Source organism: Canis lupus, chromosome 1 (genome assembly GCF_048164855.1).
Source record: "Canis lupus baileyi chromosome 1, mCanLup2.hap1, whole genome shotgun sequence".
NCBI classification, from domain to species: domain Eukaryota; kingdom Metazoa; phylum Chordata; class Mammalia; order Carnivora; family Canidae; genus Canis; species Canis lupus.
Window position 1 is genome coordinate 9298114 of NC_132838.1, and position 23634 is coordinate 9321747.

Here is a 23634-nt window from a genome sequence, read left to right on the forward strand (position 1 = left end):
TCAAGAGGAATTTTCAAAGTGAATTAAGGCATCACTCAAGATCAATCTTGCAATTTGGTGTTCATTTATTTTCATGATGGTGATAACCACACTCATAGCCCCACAACACTGGGAGGCTGGTGGACTGGAAGAAGGAAGGGCTAAAATGGTTTTTCTTTTTTCTCCTTTAAAAATTTTTTTAATTACTATTTTTTTTTGGTTATTTTTCAATTAAACAGCTACAGTCCTGTCAAAACCCTATACAAATGAAGATATTTTAGTCCTTCATTAGTCAAAAGAATGAACTTACCACTGACTTGAATGTTAAATTTTTCACATTTTTGAAATTGCAATAGTTTGTTCTTTAAAAAAAAAAAAAAAACAGCAGATTGATACATGTGCACTCAAGTCATCTAGTTTTTAGACAAATGTTAAGCCTCCCACAACAAAAATCTGGAAAGAGAATTAAAATTGTAGCTCCACTTACATATACAAAAAAGCGCTACAGAATAGGTATGCCTTTCCTTATTGTCACAAATGAGGGGTATAAAAACCAAGGATGAAAATCAGTTTGCCTAATACATAGAAGGATCAATATTTTACCCAAATCTAATAGTGCTGCAAAACACATGTTCTTCCATTATAATATAACTTTACTAATACATCTCAGGTTTCATGATGCAAGTCAAAAGAAATACTTGGGCAGTGAATGTTTTTTGTTTCCAGCAGCAATTACCAATAGATGTTGGTACCAATGAGGTATTAGATTACTATAGAATACAGAACAAAAATATATTTCAACACTTCCAGATACTAGATTTCTTTTTTCCTCCCAGCTTTAGTGAGGTATAACAGACAAGTAAAAATTGTATATATTTAATGTGTACAATGTAATTTTTCTTATTAAGACAATTTTTTAGAGCAATTGTAGACTCACAGCAAAAATGAGGGGAAGCTACAGAGATTCCCCATCATCCTTCCTGCATCCACACAGTCTCTCCCATTAGCAACATCTCCCACTAGAGTGGGACACTTGTTATAATTGATGAACCTACACTGACACATCAAAATCACCCAAAGCCTATATTTTACATTGGGGTTCACTCTGGGTGTTGTACATTCTGTGGGTTTGGGCAAATATACAATAACATGATTCCAACAATATGGTATCACCAAGAGCATTTTTAACACCCTAAAAATGCTTTGTGCTTAGCTTGTCCATCATCCTAACCACTAGCAACCACTGCTGTTTTCTACTGTGTCATTTTGTTTTTACTTTTCCACAGTGCCATACAGTTGGGATCATATAGTCAGCAGTGTGAAATTTCACTTACTACTATGCCATTTAAGGTCTCTCCATGTCTTTTTATTGCTTGATAGTTCATTTCTCTTCAGTGCTGAAAAACAGTCTGCTGTCTGAATATACCACATATTTTTTAATCCACTCACCTACTGAAGGACATCCTGGTTGCTTCCAACTTTTGGAAGTTATGTGAATAAAGCTGCTACCAATATCATGTGCAAGGTTGTGTATAGACATAGCATTTTCATCTCTTTTGGGTAGATACCAAGGAATGTGCTTGCTGGATTGGATGGTAAGAGTATGTTTAATTTTATAAGATATTGCCAAATTGTTCTCTAAGTGGTTGTACCATTTTGCATTCCCACCAGCAATGAAAGAGGTGTCCTGTTGCTCCACATCCTGTCAGCATTTGGTATTGTCAGTGTTCAGAATTTTGGCCATTTTAATAGATGTATAGTGATATCTAATTGTTGTTTTAATCTGCATGTTCTAGATGACATATAATGTGGAGCACCTTTTCATATGCTTATCTGCATATCTTCTTTAATGAAGTGTCTGTTAAGGTCTTTTGGTCTATTTTTCAATTGGGTTTTGTTTTCTTATTGTTGACCTTTAAGAGTTCTTTGTATAATAATCCTTTATCAGATGTATCTTTTGAAAAAGCATTCTCCCAGTTGGTGGCTTGTCTTCTCATTCTCTTGACATTGTCTCTTGAAGAATATTAAGTTTTTAATTTTAAAGAGGTGCAGTTTATCATTATTTCTTTCATAGATCCTGTGTTTGGTGTGACTAAAATGTCGTCGCCATACCCAAGGTCACTGAGGTATTCTCTGATGTTATCTCCTAGGAGTTTTACAGTTTTGCAGTTTACATTTAAGTCTATGACCCATTTTTGAGTTAATGTTTGTGGAGTGTGTAAATTCCTTGTCCATTGTCTTGCCTTTGCTCCTTTGTCATAGATTAGTTGATTGTACTTATATGGTTCTATTTCTGGGCTATCTATTCTAATCCATTGATTTATTTATGTATTCTTTCATTAAGACCACACTGTCTTAATTATTTTAGTTTTATAGTAAGTCTTGAAGCTGGGTACTGTCAGTCTTTCAACTTTGTTCTTTTTCTTCAATATGTGTTGGCTATTGTAATCATTTTTATGTATATAGTTACTGGTGTTAAACATTCATAATATTGTATAACCATCACCACCATCCATCCTCATCACTCTTTTCATTTTGTAATTTCAAACCCTGTATTACTGAAACAGTAACTCCTCATTGCTTCTCACCTAGCTCCTGGAAACCACCATTTTGTTTTCTTTCTCTAAGATTTTGGCTACTCTAAATATCTCATATAAATGGAATCAGTTAGCATTCATCTTTTAATGATTGGCTTATTCCACTTAGCATAATTTACTCAAGATTCGTCCATGTTGGAATAGATATCAGCATTTTCTTTTTTTAAAAGCTGAATTATTATTCATGTCTTTAAAACCCATTTATCCATCAATGGACAGTGCTTGCTTCCACATTTTAGCTGTTGTGAATAATGCCACTATGAATATGAGTGTACACATATCTCTTTAAGACCCTACTATCAATTCTTTTGAGTATACTCAGAAGTATAATTGCTGGATCATATGGCAATCATATTTATAATATTTTGAAGAACCTCTATACTGTTCTCCACAGTGGCTCTACCATTTTACATTCCCATCAAGAACGCAGGGTTCCAATTTTTTTTTTTTTAATTACAACACTTCTGATGGTTGTGAATCTTACTGCAGTTTTAATTTGCAATTCCCAAAAGATTAGTGATTGTGAGTATTTTTTCATGTAGTTGTTGGTCATCTGTATATATTCTTTGGGGAACTATGGAGTCCTTTGCTCATTTAAAATATTGTTTTGTTTTGTTGTTGTTGAGTTTTATAAGTTCCCCATAGATCTTGGATATTAATTTGTTATTGGAGGTATTATTTGTAATTATGTTCTCTCATTCTGTGAGTTGACTTTTTATTCTATTTATTGTTTATATTATCTTTTGATACACAGATGCTTTAAATTTTCATTAAGTCCAATTGGTCTTTTTTGTTGTTGTTGTTGCCTATGCCTTTGGTGTTATATCCAAGAAATCAATGCCAAATCCAAAGCTGTGATTTTTCTGTTTTTTTTCTAAAAGTTTTAAGTTTTTAGGTTTACACTTATGTCTTTGATTCATTGTGAGTTAATTTTTTTGTATATGGTGATAGGTAAGGGGTCAACTTTATTTTTTTCACATTTGGATATCTAGTTTTTCTAGCACAATTTATGAGAAGACAGACTATCCTTTCCCTATTGAAAAGTCTTGGCACCCTTGTAAAACATCATTTGACCATACATGAGAAACTCCTTCTTTTTTAAAATTAAATTTAAAATTTACATACAGTGACATTTATTCTTTATACTACAGAGTTCTATGGGTTTTGACAAATGTATAGAGTACAGATCCACCACTAGAATCAAGATGAAGAACAGTTTCATCATCCCCCAAATTTCCCTTATGTTGTTGCTTTGAAGTCAACCCCTCTCTGCACTCCACCTGCTGGCAATCACTGGTCTATTTTCTACCACTATAGTTTTGCTTTTTCTAGAATATTATATAAATACAATAACAGAGTATGCTGTCTTTTGGATCTGGTTTCTTTCCCTTAGAATAATACATTTGTGATACACCTATCTTGTTTTGTGTATCTGTGGATTTATCACTCTATTTATTGGTTTACCACAGCCTACCCATTCAGTAAAGGGCATTTGGTTTTTGACTTTTGGGCAATAATGAATAAAATGGCTATTCATATGCAGGTTTTTTTTTTTAATGAACATATATTTTTATTTTTCTTGAGGAAATAACTTCGGAGCAGGATTGTTTGTCATATGAGATGTATATGTTTAATTTTACATAAAAATATGCCAACTTGTTTTCCTAAATGGCTATATCATTTTGCATTTCCACTAACAGAAATATGAGAGTTCTACCTGCTGTGCATTCTTGTCAGTACTTGGTATTGTCAGATTTTTCCTTTTATTTTAGCCATAATAATAAGTCAAGAGTTATATTTCATAATGGTTTTAATTTGTATTTCCCTAATGCTAATTAGGTTTGCCATCTTTTAGTGTGATTATTGGTCAACCATATATCTTCTTTGATGAAATGTCTGCTCAAATCTTTTGCCTGTTCTTTAAATTGTAAGTTGTGGTTTGTTTCTTATTAAATTTTGAAGTTTTTTTTACAAATTCTGGATACAAGTTCTGTGTCAAATATGTGACTTCCAAATCTTTTCTCCAGAACTGTCTTATCTCTTAAAAGTGTCTTTTATGGAGCTAAGTTTTAAATTTCGATACAGTTTAATTTATATCTATATTTTTTAGATCATGGTTTGATGTTTTTTTAAGAGCTCTCTGTCCTACTTTTCCCTTTCACTAATTGGTGATGCATTAGACAAAGAGTGATTTCTCTCTGCATTTGTGAACAAAAAGGTTTAGGAATAAATTATGTCTACCTGTGACATCACAGAATCCTTGATTATAGCACAAGGAACTGCTTCCATTGACCATCTTCCCAAAGAAATGGTATTGTAGTAAGCACTGTTTTACATTTCCAATTGTTAAAATCTGTAATCAGATTTCTTCCTAAGCTTCTAAATAAAGATGTTTTTATCAAAGTTAGTAAGACAAATTTTGAGCACCTATTTTGTTATATTAAGCATTGTGCTGAATAGGGAGGTTAAGTTTTGAACAATAACTTTATAAAAAAGGATTTAGGGCTCACTTGAATTTTGTTATGCAGCCATTTGAACCCATTCTGATGTTTGCTTACAATATTTATGAGGTTGTATGAACTGAAGATACCACATCAGCAGTTAAAAACATAATTCTGTCTTCTACAGGATAAAATTGCACGTAATCATGAATCCTATGACTTCCTCAGCAGGTCTGGATATCTTTTCTGATTTTTTGAGAAAAAAATTAGCTGCATAGCAGATTGGTTGTCTTTTACTCTAAAAATGCAAACTTACAATCATTATGGTAAAAGAGCGATTGCTCTAAGCTGGCATGAGACTATGAATTCATCTCCCAGACACCATGCTTCTCCAGGGACAATTCCCATTGAAAGCTTCCTGGTCCTTATTTTCTTTCTCTTCTCATACCTGCCATGTGCTCCCTGAAGTTTATGGTGTATGATTATAATTATGAGGATGTGTGAGATATTTTCCTCCAGAAAGAATGATCTAGGTCCTCTCCTACTGTTTATTTTTATGTTTTGTCGGTATAGTGGAATTTAACAATGCATTTGAAAAAAGCCTGTCAGTGACAAAAGGAGTATTTGACATATCCAATTTATTACTTTTCAGTACATGCAGTAGTATAAACAAATGGCTAAAAATTGCTTACCAAATAATATGCTTTCTGCAAAAAGCTAATGTAATAAAACCCAGAAAATGCAGATCTTCAAGGTTGACTAGAATGACTGGCTGGGTCTCACCTGCCAATCTGTCCTTTAAGTTGTCTTCATCATCTGTGCCCTCCCCTCTCTCCCTGACTCCCAGTCCTGACCCAGGGAATAAAATGTGTTTTTTTTTTTTTAATCTTGGATCAAGCATAGGCAAAACTTCTGCCTTTGACTCTCTTTAACAAGAGCAGGATTGTCTGGAATTTACCAAATAGATGCATAGAATAATGGTCAGTAGTCCAATTATTAAAGGGCAAAGGACACCCAAATTGAGAAAAGGAAAAAAATAAAAATGAACAGTATATACAAGGACAGACCTCCAATTTTAAAGATAAAGACACAAACAAAAAGAGAAAAGAAAAAAAAGATATCAAAGTCCTTGATCAAAATAGAAACATCTTAAATCATCATCTTAAAGCTTGTGGTTATAGGGTTAAGAAGAGCTCTTTCTGTACCATTAGAAGATGTATGAATTGATATTACTTCCCTTGAAGCAATTTGCTATATCGTGAAGAATCTTGAAAACATTCGCATCCTTTGACCCATTAAGCCTTTACAAAGGCTTTGCTAAGGAAATAATCAGAGATTTGCACAACTTTTCACAGATGGTCAGCGTGGTTTTATTTATAATAGTTTATTTTGGAAACTTCTTAATGTTAAATTAATGATGGCAAAGCCATATGTTCAGATGCCATACAGCCATTAGAATCTTGATTTTAAAGGACTCAGAGATTACTTCTCAGTATAATAAGTGAAAACAAAGGATAAATATCTTTATTTGCATTGATTTTAAAATGCACTGGAAAGAAGTCCATCAGAATATTAAAAGCAGTAATCTTAAAATGAAGAAATTATGAGTGATTTTAAGCTTTTCTTTCCAACATCTCTTTCAAAAGCTTGTATTGACTTTTTAATCAGACAAGATAGGTATCCAAACAAATTCTCAATACTAAGGGTTAAAAATAGAGATTTACATAGAGAATATAGAAAGTATAACACCTGGCCAGGTTACCAAAACAGATTTTTGACCTTGTAGTATCTCTACAACAAAAGTCTAGTTGTAGGGGTGCCCCGGTGGCTCAGTGGTTGAGCGTCTGTCTGCCTTTGGCCCAGGGTGTGATCCTGGGTCCAGGGATTGAGTTCTGCATTGGGCTCCCCACAGGGAGCCTGCTTCTCCCTCTGCCTGTGTCTCTGCCTCTCTCTCTGTGTCTTTCATGAATAAACAAAGAAAATCTTAAAAAAAAAAAAAAAAAGCAAAAAAAAAAAAAAGCCTAGTTATATCTCACAGTTTCAAGAGTCCCTGTCCAGACAATGCTTGAGGCTCTCTCTCCTTCCTTGGCTCCATTCCTTCCAGAAGAAGTATTTTTATTATAAAAGTAACAATGGTCATTGCCAAACATCCAAATGGTATGAAAGCATATAAAACAGAAGACCTATTAATGTTCTATTTTTTCCCCACAATTTTTTTTCACATTGAAAACATTGGAGTATAATTTGCATATAATATTACTAACATTTGGTAAGCAGTTCCATGTTTTTTTGATGAACATCAGAATACCCAACATTTTTCTTCATTCTCCAAACTTCCTTACTGTCCCTTTACAGTCCATTCTTTCCAATCCCAACCTCAACCCCAGGCAACCACTGATTGGCTTGCTGTCACTAAAAATTATGTTTTGTTCATCATAGGATTTTCTGCAAATGAAATCATACATACCGCTTAGAATAATTTTTTTGAGGTTTACCTATGTTGTGAGTCACCAGTAGGTAGTATTCATTGTATAACTACATTATAATTTGTCTTTCCATATACGGATTGATGGCCATTTTCCAATTTTCCCCCCTTTTTTTAAAAAAAGATTTTATTATTTATTAGAGAGAGAGAGAGAGCATGAGAGGGGTGAGGGGTAGAGGGAGAAGCAGACTCCCCACTGAGCAGGGAGCCCAACTCCCAGAACCCTGGGATCATGACTCAGCCAAAGGCAGATGCTTAACCAATGGAGCCACCCAAGTGCCCCTGATTTTTCCAGTGTTTGTTATGAATAAAGCTGCTCTGACCCTCCCAACGCAAGTATTTGTATATTGTTTGGGGGACAGTTGGTAGGTAAATATCTAGGAGTAAAATTGCTCTGTCATGTGGCACACACACAAAAATGCCAAACTATTACTGTAAGTGGTGTTCTTTTTCCCAGTCACATTAGCAATGAGACAGAGTAAGAGTGATTCCTTCTCACCTGACAGGGTCAGTGTTTTGTTTGTCTTTTGATAGAGGGGAGAGAATAAACTGATATCTCTCTGTGTGTGTGTGTGTGTGTTGTGTGTGTGTTTAAGATTTTATTTATTTATTTGAGATAGTGCACACAAGCAGCGGGGTGGGGGGGGTGGTGGGTGGATGGGGCGGGGAGGACAGAGAGGGAGAAGCAGACTCCCCACTGAATAGGGAGCCTGATTTGGGGCTCCATCCCAGGACCCTGGGATCATGACCTGAGACTAAGGCAGATGCTTAACCACTTAACCAACTGAGCCACCCAGGCACACCCTTTCCAATCTATATTTCCTCAAGACTAATGATGATAATAAGCATCTTTTCTTGTTTGTATTGTCTATGAGCGTATCTTCCTTTATAACCTGTCCACATTTTTTTTTATTATTTTATTAAAGGATCATTTGTCTTATTTTGGGCTGTAAGAGTTCTTTAAGAATTATTAATATAAATTCTTCATCAGATACGGATTTGTGAATTTTTTTCCTGGTCTATGGCTTGACTTTTTCTTTTCTTTGTTTCCCCCTTCATTTTCTATAGAATGTCTTTTGAAGAGCAGATGTTATTAATGTTGATGAAACCCAAATTATCAATATTTTTTTCTTTGGATTGTGCTTTTAGTCTAGTATTTAAGAAACATCTGCCTATTTCAAGGTTAGAGTTTTTTTTAATGTTTTCTTCTATAAATTTTATAATTTTAGCTTTTACATTTAAGTTTATATCCATTTGGAGATTTTTTTTTTTTTTTTTTTTTTTGCGGGAGGGTATGGTGAAGTATATTAGCTTGAGCTGCCATAAAAAATACCATGGACAAGGGGTTTAAGGAGCTGAAATTTATTTTCTCATAGTTCTGGAGGCTGTCTAAGATCAAGATTCCAGCATGATCAATGTCTGGTGAGGACTCTGTGTCGTGTAGATGGCCACCTTTTCCTCACATGGCAAGAGAGAGATCAAGCTTTCTGCTGTTTATTCTTATTAAGACTTTAATCCTCCCATGATGGCCCCACCCTCATGATCTCCTTTAAACTGAATTGTCTTCCAAAGGCCCCAAGGCCCCACCTCCAAATACCTTCACACTTGGGATTAAGACTTCAACATATGAATACTGCTGGAGAGGAACTGGGCACAATTGAGTCCAGGGCCCTGAGGTAAGAGCTGTTTGTTTTTCTCTTTAATGGGTATCCAGTCATTCCAGCACCATTTTTTTTTCTTTTCCACATTGAATTATCATAGTATATTAATAAATAAATAAATTGGTCATATAAGTAGGTGTCTATTTTGAACTTTTCATTCTTTTCCAATGATTGTTAGGTCTATCCTTATGTCAATACCACACTGTCTTGATTATTATAGCTTTATAACAAGTATTAAAATCAGGTAGTGGAAGTCCATCAAAAATGTTTTTTCCAAATTGTTTTAGATACTCTAGGTCTTTTGCAATTCCAAATACATTTTAAAATCAACTAGTCCTTTAATTTAGGTAAGTCATTTGGGATTGTTATTGAGATTACAATGAATCTATACATTGATTCCAAGAGGACTGTTATGAATATAGCGTGTTTCATTTCCCAAACATGGTATATATAGCTCCATTTATTTTGGTGTTCTTTAATTTCTCTCAGCCATATTGTGTGGTTTTCAGTGTACAGCTCTCACATATATTTTGTTAAAACAATATATATTTCATATTTTTACACTATAAGAAATATTAAAAATATTTTCCTTTTCAATTATGCATTGCTTGTATATAAAATAAAACTGATTTTTGTCTATTGACTTTATATGCTGTGACCTCTCTAAATTCACTTCTTAGTTCTTGTAGCTTTTTACTGAGATTCTTTTAGATTTTTCCCTAATATACTTAAGGATAAGGAAGTTTGATTTTCATTGCCCTACACTCTGATTTTCCCACAGGCAAAACTATTGAAGTGTAACTTATTCCAATGAATTACACATGGTAAATTAGAGAGTTCTTGTATGTTTGCTGATTCTTCAATGAAATAGGCACCTAGTAACCCATAAAATTACATCCAAACACCAGTTAGCATAAAGACAGTCATTCAGTATTTTCCCCTTATTTCCCCCCAAAGTCTTGCTGCACCAGGTCCCATTTTTGCCTCAAATTCATGACTCTTGACAGGTAACACTGATTTTTAGTCTTTGACATCAAGTTTCTAATAATTGCTCCAGCATTTGAACACTGGCTTCTCCCAAGCTTTTTGCTTGACTTATCTCTCAGTATTTGGCTAAGGATATACCTTCACAGAATTCTCTAATAGAGCTCTTTAGAGGTAAGTAGAAACTTCACTCAGAAAGTGGAAATAAACAAATTATATAATTTCTGAGGAAGAGTACATAATCATGATTTCTTAAATGCCCATTATGTGACAATACTGTGCTGTATGCTGCTTTATATTCACAAACTTTGCTCAATCTCTCCAAATTTATGTAGGAAGTGGAGATTAAAATTCTTCTAACACAAAAAAAGAAAACTAGAAGACAGAGGGGTTGAATGGCCCATGCTAAGTTATTAACAAGTGACAAAGCTATGATCTAAATCTAGTTCTCTCTGATTCCTAGGGTATGTAGGAGTATGTGTGTCAAGATGATTTTTAGATATTATTAACCATTTTTTAAGAAGTTATTCTGACAAACAAAAAAAGTGTAGAAAAAATTATCTCCTAAACCCAGAAAACTAAACAAATACCAAAACAAAAATAAAACAGAAAAACCTTGAGGATTATGGGCCTTACCTACTCTGAGATATTTTATTTTTTAATGTACCTTAAAATTATTAAAAATTACCAAAATCATAGAAGACCAATTAATATTGACAGTCAGATAAGCCAAGGTGCACGTCAGGTAGTTTGATGTTTTGGTCAAGAATGTCATTTTAAACACCTGTGTAGAGCTAGTATGTTCCTGATAAAGACTTTGGAGGAACAAGAAATTGGCAAAAACTGATGGACAGGTACAAATGGGAGTGAAAATTGTACATAACCACTATAAAGGAAGATGAAAAAACTTTGTTATTTAAAATCCTGAGTAGATGCCTTCTGATATGAGGGAATAGACAGGTAACAGTATGGAGATTCCTCAAAAATTAAAAGTGGAAATACCATATGATCCAGTAATGCCACCACTGGATATTTATCCAAAGAACATGAAAACACTAATTCAAAAAGATGCACGCATCCTTATATTTAATATACCATTACTTATAATAACTAAGATATAGAAGCAACCCAAAGGTCCATTCATAGATGAGTGGAAACAGAAGATGTGGTACACACACACACACACACACACACACACACACACCCTGCATTGGAATTCAGCCCTAAAAAAAAAAAGAAATCTTGCCATTTGCACAACATGGATGGGCTTAGAGGGTATTATGCTAAGTGAAATAAGTCAGACAGAGAAAAATAAATACCATATCATTTTCTTTATATGTGGAATATAAAAAACAAAACAAATAAACAAACAAAAAACCCAAACATGCATAAATACAGAGAACAAAGTGGTGGCTGCCAGAAAGGAGAGGGTAACAGGATGTGAGAAACAGGTGAAGGGGATCAACAGGTACAAACTTCTAGTTATAAAATAAAATAAAATAAATGAATCATGGGGCTGAAAAGTACAGCACAGAGAATATAGTCAATAATATCATAATAACATTGTATGATGACAGAGGGTGACGCATTTATCATGGTGAGCATTGAGTCATGCATAGAAGTGTCAAATCATTATGTTGAGAAAATAGAAAAATAGGAATACCTAGGAGAAAAATCCAGAGGAGAGAATGTTGGAGGTAATATTATTACACAATGAAAATAAAATATAACTTTTTCTATACACACACTAACTTTTACATCCAGAAAAAAAAAAAAAAAAAGTATCATAAGCCTTATGTTAGGGAATAAGTTATAATCCCTTTTTCATAACCACATAATTTTTAAATAGTGTATATGTCTAAAAATATTCATTTTCTTAAGAGAATCTTTATTTCCTAATAGTTATCTAGAATGTGATTGCTATTATTGGTGTCAGTATCTATGCAGACTGAAAATAGACAGCTGAGTGAACTCAGAGCCACTGAGTAAATATAAGATTGGAGACTCGGGGGCACCTGGGTGGCTCAGTGGTTGAGCATCTGCCTTTGGCTCAGGTTGTGATCCCAGAGTCCTGGGATCAAGTCCCTCATCTGCCTATGTCTCTGCCTCTCTCTCTCTGTGTCTCGTGAATAAATAAATAAAATCTTAAAAAAAAAGATTGGAGGGTCTTTGAGTAATCAATGTTAGAAAGGGTTTAATATGACCTAGTGCAAAAGGATCCAGACTGGTAAAATTAGCTTCAGCTCAGCTCAGGGTTTTTTTCCTTTCCTTAAAATTTTAAAAGACATATGGCCTTGGCCTAACCTAGATGGATATTATTAGAACATGACCTTGAGTAAGTATTTATTAGTTTTGTAAGAACAAAGTTATGAAATTAAAATTGCTATATCAAGTACAACAAAACTGCACTATCACTGTCTTCTAATATCACAGATTCATTTCCAGAATGTATAAATCATGTCCCCAGTGTGAAGACTGATACATTAAACATCTCTTCTATAGAATCCCCAAATCTAAGTAGGCCTTGTTTTGGATGCGTGACAACAACATCACGAACGGGTCATTGCATAGAAACATTCATTTAGCTGGTTGAAGCTCATGTCTAAACTCGTGTCTATAAATAATGATTATGAGACAGGCATTCGTTTAAGACATTTATGGATTCCAACCAGATGCTATGACCAAGAAACCAGTGTATTTGCTTTGACATACTCTATTTAAAATCTGGGTTATACATTTCATGTGTTACAGATTTGCCAACATTTCTTCAGTCACCCCGAATTAACATTTACACTTAACTAATGTTATTAACATAGAAATCTGGATAAATGAATACTGAATTAACATATCTTAAACCTAAAAAGTAATATATAAGTAATTTAATATAAAACTCCTTTCAAAATTTTTTGCTTATAAAAAACTCAAAAAAAATAATGCCAGTCAGGACATGTTAAATTTCATGAGAATCCTATTGCACCAAAAATATTATAGGATACACCAAAAATATAGCATTGTATTATATTATGAGATATGGCATGGTTAAAATAATTATGAAATTAGTTTGAGACAAGTGTAAAAGACTGACATGTTTTGAATGGGGTAATTAACCTGTTGGGGAATTAACACATTTTCTTCAGATTATCAAAAAAAATCAGAAGAAATTATATATTTGATGATTTCTACCCTTTCTGAAAACAGTGATCATCCCAGGCACTAGTGAACAGAACTTGTCTTTCAGGAGTCTATTTGTTACCCACCTCTTGCAGTTGGTTATGGCACTTAGAGCTTACCTTCCTGATTCAAAGGTGAACCACGTGGAGTCCCGTCCATATCTCCTCAGCGAGCTGAGAGGCCACATCACCAGTTTGACCTTGGCATTGTGGATATCCCAGAGATAGATATTCTCATGAGTGATCTGCATTGTGCATTCACCATAGATATCCAGATTTGGTGTAGGCATAAGATACACATTGAATCTCTCTGCAAAGAAACAAAGAATGGAACAAGTTAAGTGAAAAGAGATACGCCTCTTTATGGTAGCAAAGTATTAATTTATATACCTACCTACAGCCTTCAAAAAGCTTTACCATGTCCCTTGGGAACATCACACACCGTGTAAAACACTACCCTTTCCCATTTGATGTATGGGAAAATGGGTTAATTAAAATACTAGTTCATTCTCTCACTTACTCATTCTATACTTTGTGTTGCATGTATTCTCTATGGTGAGGGTGAAATGGTTAATTGTACAATGGAAACATAAGGGTAAAAGCTAAGCGAGGTCTCTGTCAAAATGACACTGTCTCCTTCACACAATCTTAAATGCATATCATATACATAACTCTGGTAAGGAATGTCTTATTTAATTTAAGCAAGAATTTAACCAATTTTTCTTTTGTGTTATGAAGTATTTAATGCACACTTAGACTGACTCACAAAATATTCTGTATTCACAGTCAAATTCAGCATATGATAATCACAGATATTCATTACTGTCTTCTCCAGGATTTGATAGTGTTTTAGTAAGCGAAATAAAAATACACAGCCACTCCCATTTGTTGGATATTCTATAGTTGAAAATCTGATTATTAGGCAATGATTCCAAACCTTGCTTTATAATTTTTTGTGTATCTCAAAAACTACTGCAAAATTCTGCAGGCTTTGATCCCCATTTAAACACATTAGATGCACTTTATAAAAAATAAGGTTAGTTCATAATTTCCAGGAAGGAAAAAACTTGGTACAACCTATAAAGTGTCCTAGAAAATAGGACTAATTCATAGCACCATATTCTTGCTTTATAGTAGTAAGTAATCAATAAATACTGGTTAACTCTATGAACGAAATACATATATCCCATGATGAATATGCACGACAAGAATTGAGGAATTATTAAGAAAATGTCATGATAACAAAGAGTTTAAGAATTACTGGCAGATACATCTTTGTGAGTTTGAATTTAATTGTGAATCATGCTCTAAAGGCAGTGCTGTTGAATTAATGATTTTGAGAGGCATAAGGGTGCAGCTGCAGTTGAAAGAGGATTGATATGTTTTGGAATGTGCCATCATCCATCATAATGTCATGATCTTAAACACTGTATGTTTTCTGGTACTAAGCTGGAATTGTCTGTATAATAGAATTTTTTCTGTGGCAGGTACCTTGCAGAGTATTGCTTTGCTGATGCCAATAACAACAACAACAATAACAACAACAACAACAACAATCAGATTCTAAATGTGTTAAACATGATAGCTTGAAATTTAGTCACCATATGGACAATACTTATATTCAAGGGTCTAGATATTTTTATCAAAATAATATAGTGATTCAATTTTTTAGATTATTGACCCATATAACTGATATGTGTATGGATTCTACATTCATTTCCTATAGAAAGGAAAAAAGATAAGTTAATAGCTGAAGAAATGCAGAAAGATCACTGCCCCATTAATTATCTGCAATAAAAAGTATATATATCTTCTATAAATCTTAAAATTCTTATGTGCAATCAAGTAAAATCTCAATATTTTGCACTTAATACAGCACTCACATTGCTACCACAATTCCCACTTCAAGGGGATTACAAGCAGTAAATCAAACGGGCTTGACCTCATGTAAGAATATAAATGAAAGTTGGCCCCAACAGAATGACTCCTGCATATAGATAATGCCCGTATAGAAATCCTCTTTTCTTTGGTCAAGACCCTTTTGATGAAGTTCAGCTTTTGTATTTAGAAGTCATCATATGTCAGTGGCATCTGTTGTGCAGAGGTAAAACACTGTTGTTATAAAGTGGAATGTAAAACATTCCTCTACATTCCTTCCTCTCCATCAATTACAGGGTCTGAAGATAGCTACCAAAGAATCAATGCCAAAATGTCAAGAAATAACACTTCTTCTAAAATATTGAAATAAACATCATTAACCAATTTTGGTGTTGCATAAGGCTGCACTGGCCCTTGATATTCACACTCATAGTTTGATGTTGAAAAAAGAGAACATGAGAAAAAAACACCTGACATCGAGTGTCCTCCACATGGGTGATATACATGGAAAATCACCTATAGCCTACGGAGTATTACAGAGGACCCAAAAGAACTATTACATTTTCACTGAAATATCTGTGTGCTCTAATGCTGGTAGGTAAAACTTAGAAAAAATAAACAAAGAGTACAATAATTGCAATGGACATTGGAGAAATGTGGAACTGGAAAACACAAAAATAATGAATTTAGTAAGATTCACATGATGGAGGACTCTCAATGTCAAAATCAGTAAGGTACATTACAAACAAATACAAAGAGATTGGATAACCTGCCCCAAAGGAGTCCTTCCAAGGGCCAGCCGTAGGCTACGTAAAACAGATGAAATGTGTCTTCCACATCCTTCTTGCCTAACTTCTACTTTCCTAGTCTTAACCAGCAATTCACATTAACTGTTACAGTTTGGAATGCTCTAACCCTCCTTTTGATACTATTTCTTTCATCCTACAAAAGGAATTATTCTAAGAAATTTTATTTTCGATTTTTAAGTATTCAAAGGCCATCTTATCCTAATGACTAATTTCCAAGGATTTGAGATTCAATTAAAATGTAGACTAATTTAATCCAGGAGAGGAGGAAGGCAGCTCAACTTATCTAGTAAATTATTCTTCTTTGATTCCATTGTCAAGGAAAAAAATGTTTCTGCATCTGCTGTGAGTAAATTATCTTATGGCCTTAATAATATAAAATATGTTGCTGCTTCACTAAAACTTGTTATTTTCCATTAGAAAGACCATTTCAATATGAAATAGCTAAAATTGGCTCCCCTGAAATGACTTTTTAAAATGTTTAACTTTGAGACTCCTGGGTGGCTCAGCGGTTGAGCGTCTGCCTTTGGCTCAGGGTGTGATCAAGTCCCACATCAGGCTCCCTGAGGTGCCTGCTTCTCCCTCTGCCTGTGTCTTTGCCTCTCTCTCTGGTCTCTCATGAATAAATAAATAAAATCTTTTAAAAAAATGTTTAACTTTGTGAAATAATTGTTTGAAGCAGGTCTCTAATCATGTCACTTTTTTTTTAGGTTAAATATTTTTAAAGGATTTTATTTATTTGATAAGGAAAGCATGAACAATAGAGCACACAAGCAGGGGGGAGAGGGAGAAGAAGGCTCTTTGCTGAGCAGGGAGCTCGACATGAGGCTCAATCCCAGAACCCCAGGATCATGATCAGCAGAGGGCAGACACCTAATGATTGAGCCACCCTGGCACCCCTGTCACTTTCTTATTTAAAAGCCTACCTTTGGTTTTTACTGCTGAGAGCATTAGTGTGCATCAAAGTTATCTGGAGGGCTTGTTTAAACACAGACTGCTGAGTAGTCCTCTAATTATTGTTTCTGATCCAATAGGTCTGGGCTGGGGCCGGACACTTTATATTTCTACTTGTTCCCAGAAGACGTTGATGCTCTGCTCTTTGAGACTGTTGATTTGCAAAGGTCATTTTAGAGTATTGCCAAGGAAGTAGTGGCATGAGAGGAACTGTGAGGGATGCTTTTGAAAGTGATGCAGTGTTCTAGTAGAACAAACCAGCACATTTAATTCAAAACTGTCCTTTAATCTTTGTTCAAATAAAGTAATCCCATCTCAACTGACTCATGACTGATTTGGCAGGAAAGAGTTCTTATGCGAATTGGAACAAAAGAAGTAAGAGGCTTAGAAAGAAAGGTCTATGAAAAAGAATTTTCAATTCATCAAATATTCGAATAATTTTCCTTTAAGGTAATCAACAATAACGATAAGAACACTGTTAAGGAGCACTAAACACACTTCTAAGTACCCAAAAGAATTAGAAAAGAAACTAGCTGTTTAGTATGTATGTTGCCAAAGCTGCATAATGGCTGATATATGAGAAAGCATAATTTTATTTTAAATGGCTAAAAACAATAGCAAGATGAAGTATTTACAAAACAAACTTATATCCAACAAAGATATTTACGATTTTTTAAAAGATTTTATTTATTTGAGAGAAAGAGCAAGAAAGTGCGAACATGAACAGGGTGAAAGGCAGAGGGAGAAGCAAACTCCCCACTGAGGAGGAAACCTGATGCGGGGCTGGGTCTCCAGGATTATGACCTGAGCTGAAGGCAGACACTTAACCGACTGAGCCACCCAAGTGCCCCAAGATGCGTGCTCTTATTGAATCTGCAGTTGTGTTTACAGGGGCATTTCTACTCTAGGGTTGGATTAGGAGATCCAAAGGACTAGACCATGCCCCAAAAGGCCTGAGACCAGAGTTAAGGTGACAACCACAAGAACAGTCTCTAGGGGACTATAAAACAAGATTTAGTCAAATTGAATTGGACAAGGTGTGGCAAGAAAGGGGAGCTACACTCAGAAGAAATGTCTTGGAAAAGGCACGGTGTGATTCCAAGTGATGTGTGGGTACTGACTGGTCATCAGCTCTGAGAAGGAAAGGACCAAAACTTTCCTTTCTCAGCCAATGAGGTTTAAAATAGATCTGGTTTAGGGCAGGAACAATCCAAATATAGCTATGAGTTTGAGCCTGACAAGTGGAGACAAGTGGAGCATGGAGGGGTTTCGGGCAGCAGAGGATCGGAGATGTGGTTTCTAACATGAAGCAAAACATCATCTCGTGAGTAGAAATAAATAAACAGAACACAAAAGGATGATAAGCTTTTTGACCAGTTTCATGATAATTTCCATTTTGTAACAGTGCAGTTGGAAAACTGGGTTTAAAACAAGAGCCATACTAAAAACAAATATATTTTTACTCCCTTGTAATTAATTAAAGAATTTGAGTATTTTTTAAAATACAGGCTTTTGGAATTTATGTATTAAATAATTTTGTGCATCTAGCACATACTGAACATTCAGTGCATTGTGACTGCATTAACATAGAATGCATCTTTTGTATATTAGTTACTTAGAATAAATTTGGGGAATGTCTATTAAATGCCAATTCATTCTTTTTCTTAAATTTAATTTTAAATTTTTAAAAGATTTTACTTATTTATTCATGAGAGACACAGAGAGAGAGGCAGAGAGATAGTCAGAAGGAGAGGCAGGCTCCCTACGGGGACCCTGATGTGGCACTTGATCCCAGGACCCCAGCATCATGACCTGAGCCAAAGGTGGACCCTCAACCACTGAGCCACGTGGGTGCCCCCATTCCTTTTTTTTAAAAATTTTTTTAAAGACGGATTCTGGTAAGATTTAATCGTTCACTCATATCTCCTCTACTCATTCCATTTCTCTTACTACTTCAGAAGTTATGGACTTGAAGGTTGAGTAAAAAAAAAAGGATGGAACATGGAACTAAGTATTATGCCTAAATATTTAGAAAGCAAGAGATCCATAAATATTACAGCTCATCAGGTATACCACAGAAAGAGGTTACAAATTTTGTAGTAGGCTTTAATTTTTAGTAACTTCAGGTAAGCGGGTGTGAGCTTCTATACTTTTTCCTCTTCTTTTAAAATCCAAGTGTAGCTCAAAAGGAGAAAAAGGTATTCTTTTAGCTTGTTGGTTACATCCCCAGTGATCTGAATTTCAATTCCAGGGTTTTCCAGAGGGTACAGGCTTAAATATTTGAAGTGCATTAATGAAAATGTGTAGATATTTTAAATTAAATAACAGAAAATTAATAATTACATATAGTATACATGTAAAATAATTACATATATATACACACACATTGGTTTCATAATGATTAGTAATAGTGATCAATAATTGGTTAATTTATCTATAATTTTACATTTCATCTAGTTGTTTCTATCAACCAGTGACTCCATAAGTAAAACTCTATATGCAACCTACTGTTCAAAATAACTTTATTTATTATTATTATTTTACAAAATAACTTTAAATATTTAACTGAGATTTTCTTATGGCAAGGGAATTCAATTGTTTTTTCTTTTTTCCAAAATGTCACGTGATCAGGAAACTCACTATTTATAGAAAAAAATTTGTTTAAATTAAATTTATCACTGCAGCTGGTTCATTAAAAGACCCAGATTTTGTTGTCTCATCAAATGTGGAAATGCTGTCGAGTTGGTGACCTTTATTTTCTTATTTGGCTATCATGAACAGCTGTAGCCTGTTTCTTGCATCCTGCCCTCAGATTTACCATGGTGGAAACAGAAACCATTCAATCTCCAAACTCAAGCTGTCCCCTCAACTCTCTTGCACACTGTTCTGGTACCAGCCTGGGCATGATGACGTGTTCTACACAGCTCCATCAGCGTGGACAGGTTGAGGGGTCATTCTCCCCATCTGGCAAACTATCCAAATCCTGTGACTAGTTCTCTAGCCTCTCCTCTTTCATCATGCTTGGAAGGGGATGTGTCCCTTCTTTCTGCTCTTCTCCTATGAAAGACCTTCAAAGCCTTCTCTTCAATCAGTCTTCCAGCCTGACCTTTAGAATTTCATGGTCCATCCATGAAATGGTCCACCCATCATCCACCGCTCTGGGGCCACAGTACATTTCTGAGACAGCAAGAAAGTCCCATTCTCTGCTCTATACTTAACAATTATTACATATCAATTTGAAACATGAAATTTTAATATTAACACTAAATTAATAAACAGTTTACTAATTATTTAGTCCCAGGACCAGAGCCATTGGTCTAATATTAAGCATTAATGAGTATATCCACAAGGATCTGGTATTTGAGAAACTGACTCATACTTTGGAGTATGGAATTTATTCCTGATTATTCATCTCAGTTTGGATTCTAAGTTCACCTCACTGTTTGATACAACCTGCCTTGATTTTAAGTTATATGAAGTGCTAAGGAATTGAACAGAACCAGGTATTACTCAGAAAATAATGAGATGTTTCAAGATCATTCTGAACTTCATATTCTTATCTCTAAATTTCCACAGTGTTAGGATATTGCCGTGGTCAGCCTTCAATTTCAGCAGCTTTAGAGACAGAGCCACAGTGAGGAAGCAGATATTTGCACATTTAGACACATCCTGATATCTGGATAATGCAGTTATGCCGGCAATGAAACAAAGCATGATTTATACTCATCAGAATGTGTGGAACTCTTGTTGGAATTGTGTGTTTTGTGGAATTGTGACTTCATTTGTATCACGGTACTGAAATTTGTCAAAATGTATTTTATTATAATGTGGCAACAGCAATAAATTCAGTTGCCAGATGCCATCTGTTCAACAGCTATTATGAACTGGAACCTCTGCATTTCTTCAACCAACCAGCAGGACTTAAAAAAAATTACAAAGTCATATTTTTAACACCCCGAGCAATTAATTAATTAATCTCTTTTCTCTTTTTCTTTCTTTTTAACAAAAAATGATGACTAAATTTTATCTGCATTTCTGCATAAGTCATGTTCACTCTAGTAAATACAGGAAATCATTTTAAGAAATAAAATAAATTCAACTGCTATTATACCTTAGAGAGATAATCTCTGTTAAAGTAACAGTATATCTTAAGATGCAAATATATTCATACACGGTTGTGATTATATTAAATATAAAGTATTGAACCATCTATATTTACTTACTGCAGTATAAGAATTTGCAGATCTTCTTAAATATTCTTTGGGGGTATATTATTTATTTATTTATTTATTTATTTATTTTGGGGGATATATATTTTAATGAATACGTAATATTCTACTCTATAGCTATACCATATTTTATTTAATAATTATCTACTTGATGACTATAAAGTTAAGCCAACTTTAGTCTAAAATAAATTAGGCTTCAGTAAAATAATCAACTTTTAGCTGAATTGTTGAATATTCAATCATTTCATATTGAGTCATAGAATTTATTTTTATATATAAATTTTGGGTCCCTGTAATATCCTTAATTATTAACTTAGGCTGGGCACTAAAATCTGAATCATTGGGATCATTGGATTAAATGCCATAAGCTCTTTTAAGAATCAGTGCCAAATTGAGATCCAGAAATTCCTTACCAATACATATTCCAATTAAAATATCTATTTTATGTGTTCATTTATATGTCCTTTGCCAGAATTTTTTAAAATTGAGTTTACTGTATATAGGCTGTGAGAATTCTATATACTAGAAAATTTTCCTACCATGTTTATGACAAAGACTTCATCTTAGATTTTTATTAATTTAGTTTAAAAATGTGTATGCAAGTCTAGAAAGTGGAAGATAGTCTTCTTTAATTTTTTTCTACTAAGTACTATTTATTGAAAGAAAGTTAAGGGGAGCCGGGGTGGCTCAATTGGTTAAGTGGCTGCCTTTGGCTTAGGTCATGATCTCCAGGTCCTGGGATCCAGCCTCACGTCAGGCTCCCTGCTCAGGGGGAGTCTGCTTCTTCCTCTGCCTCTCTCCCCAGTTTGTGCTCTTTCTCTCAAATAAATAAATAAATAAATAAATAAATAAATAAATAAATAAATAAAATCTTAAAAAAAAAGAAAGAAATTTATATTCTCCTACACTTTTCATAGCAGTTTTAGCATTTTATTTTTTACATTAACTGGTATACAGAACTATACTGAAACATAATTAAATGTTCATATGTTGCTTGTAATGTTCTTTCAGTTCTGACAAAGACACATTAGGATACACAACTTTTCTGCTCCCCAGAAAGTTCTTTTATGCCATTCTCCAGCTGCCCATGCCTCAGAAGCAACCACTGATATGATTTCTAATGCTGTATGTTATTTTTGCCTGTTCTAGTAGGTTCTTGTGAGCTAGGAATATCCGGCTTCAGGATATCACTAATTTATTCGCAGTTTGTTGCTTTCTATTGTATTTTTTATTTGCTTTATAATTTTTTTTAGATTTATTTTTATTTATTTATGATAGACATAGAGAGAGGCAGAGACACAGGCAGAGGGAGAAGCAGGCTCCATGCCGGGAACCCGACGCGGGACTCCAGGATCGAGCCCTGGGCCAAAGGCAGGCACCAAACCCCTGTGCCACCCAGGGATTCCCTGTTTTATAATTTTTTGATGGTGCTTTTTGGATTAGCAAAGGTTTAAATTTGGATGAAGTCTAAGTTATTTCTTGTTATAGTTTGCTTACAGTGCTTTAAAAAAGAAATCTTGGCCTATCTCAAAGTCCCATCCATCTTAAGTTGATAATGGAGTATAGTGTGAGGTAGGAGTTGAGGTTCATTGTTTCCCATATATATATCTCATCACTTTAAAACTATTCATTAAAGGAATTTTCTTTTTCTTATTGAAATTACCAATGAGCTTGTGAAAGAGGACTTGGGTGTCCTTATCAAAAATTACTAATCCATATATGTATGGATCATTTTCTTTCTATTCTGTTCCATAGACTTTATCTATTGTCTGTCTTGATTGCTGTCAGCTTTAATAAATCCCCAAATTAGAAAAGGTATCCATTCCAACTTGGTTCTGTATTTTCAAGATAGTTTGGCTAGTCTTAGGCCTTTTTGTTCCAAATGCATTTTGAAATTGCCTCATCAAGTTCTAGAAAAAATGTGACTTCTAGGATTTTTATTGGGATGTGTCAAATCCATAGGTTAATGTAAGAAGACCTGACATCTTAACAGTATTGACTATCACAATCATAAACATAGTTTATCATTCCATTTACTTTGATATCTTTTAATTTCTCTCAGCAACATTTAATTTTCAGTGTAGAGGTCTGGTTATATACTTTGCCAGTTTTATCCCTGAGTATGGGATGGTTTTTGATGGTACTGTAAGGGATACTTTTGTATTTCATTTTATAGTTGCTCATTCCTTATATGGATATGTGTGTAAAATATATGTGTGTATATATATATATACTCTCTAAACTGTTTATACACACATATCTATATACAGAATTTTTTGCATATTAAATTTTTATACTGAAATATCACTGAGTTCACTTCTATTTCTCACAGATTCCTTAGGATTTTCTAGGTACATAATCTTAGCTTCTTATTCTTTACCAATTTTTATGATTTTACTTTGTTTTCTTGTCATGTTACACAAATCAGAACCTAAAGTAGAATAATTAGA

General features: G+C 34.2%; 1 protein-coding gene across 3 annotated transcripts in view; it reads right to left on the reverse strand.

Annotated features, from left to right (window-relative positions):
• Positions 1 to 23634, reverse strand: part of DOK6 (docking protein 6) — a 369524-nt gene that overhangs the window by 131176 nt on the left and 214714 nt on the right. For all 3 annotated transcript variants that reach the window (XM_072820613.1, XM_072820617.1, XM_072820624.1), the window contains one exon: positions 13438 to 13627. In XM_072820613.1, coding sequence (XP_072676714.1) covers positions 13438 to 13627 — 190 coding nt within the window. The remainder of the gene's footprint in view (positions 1 to 13437; positions 13628 to 23634) is intronic.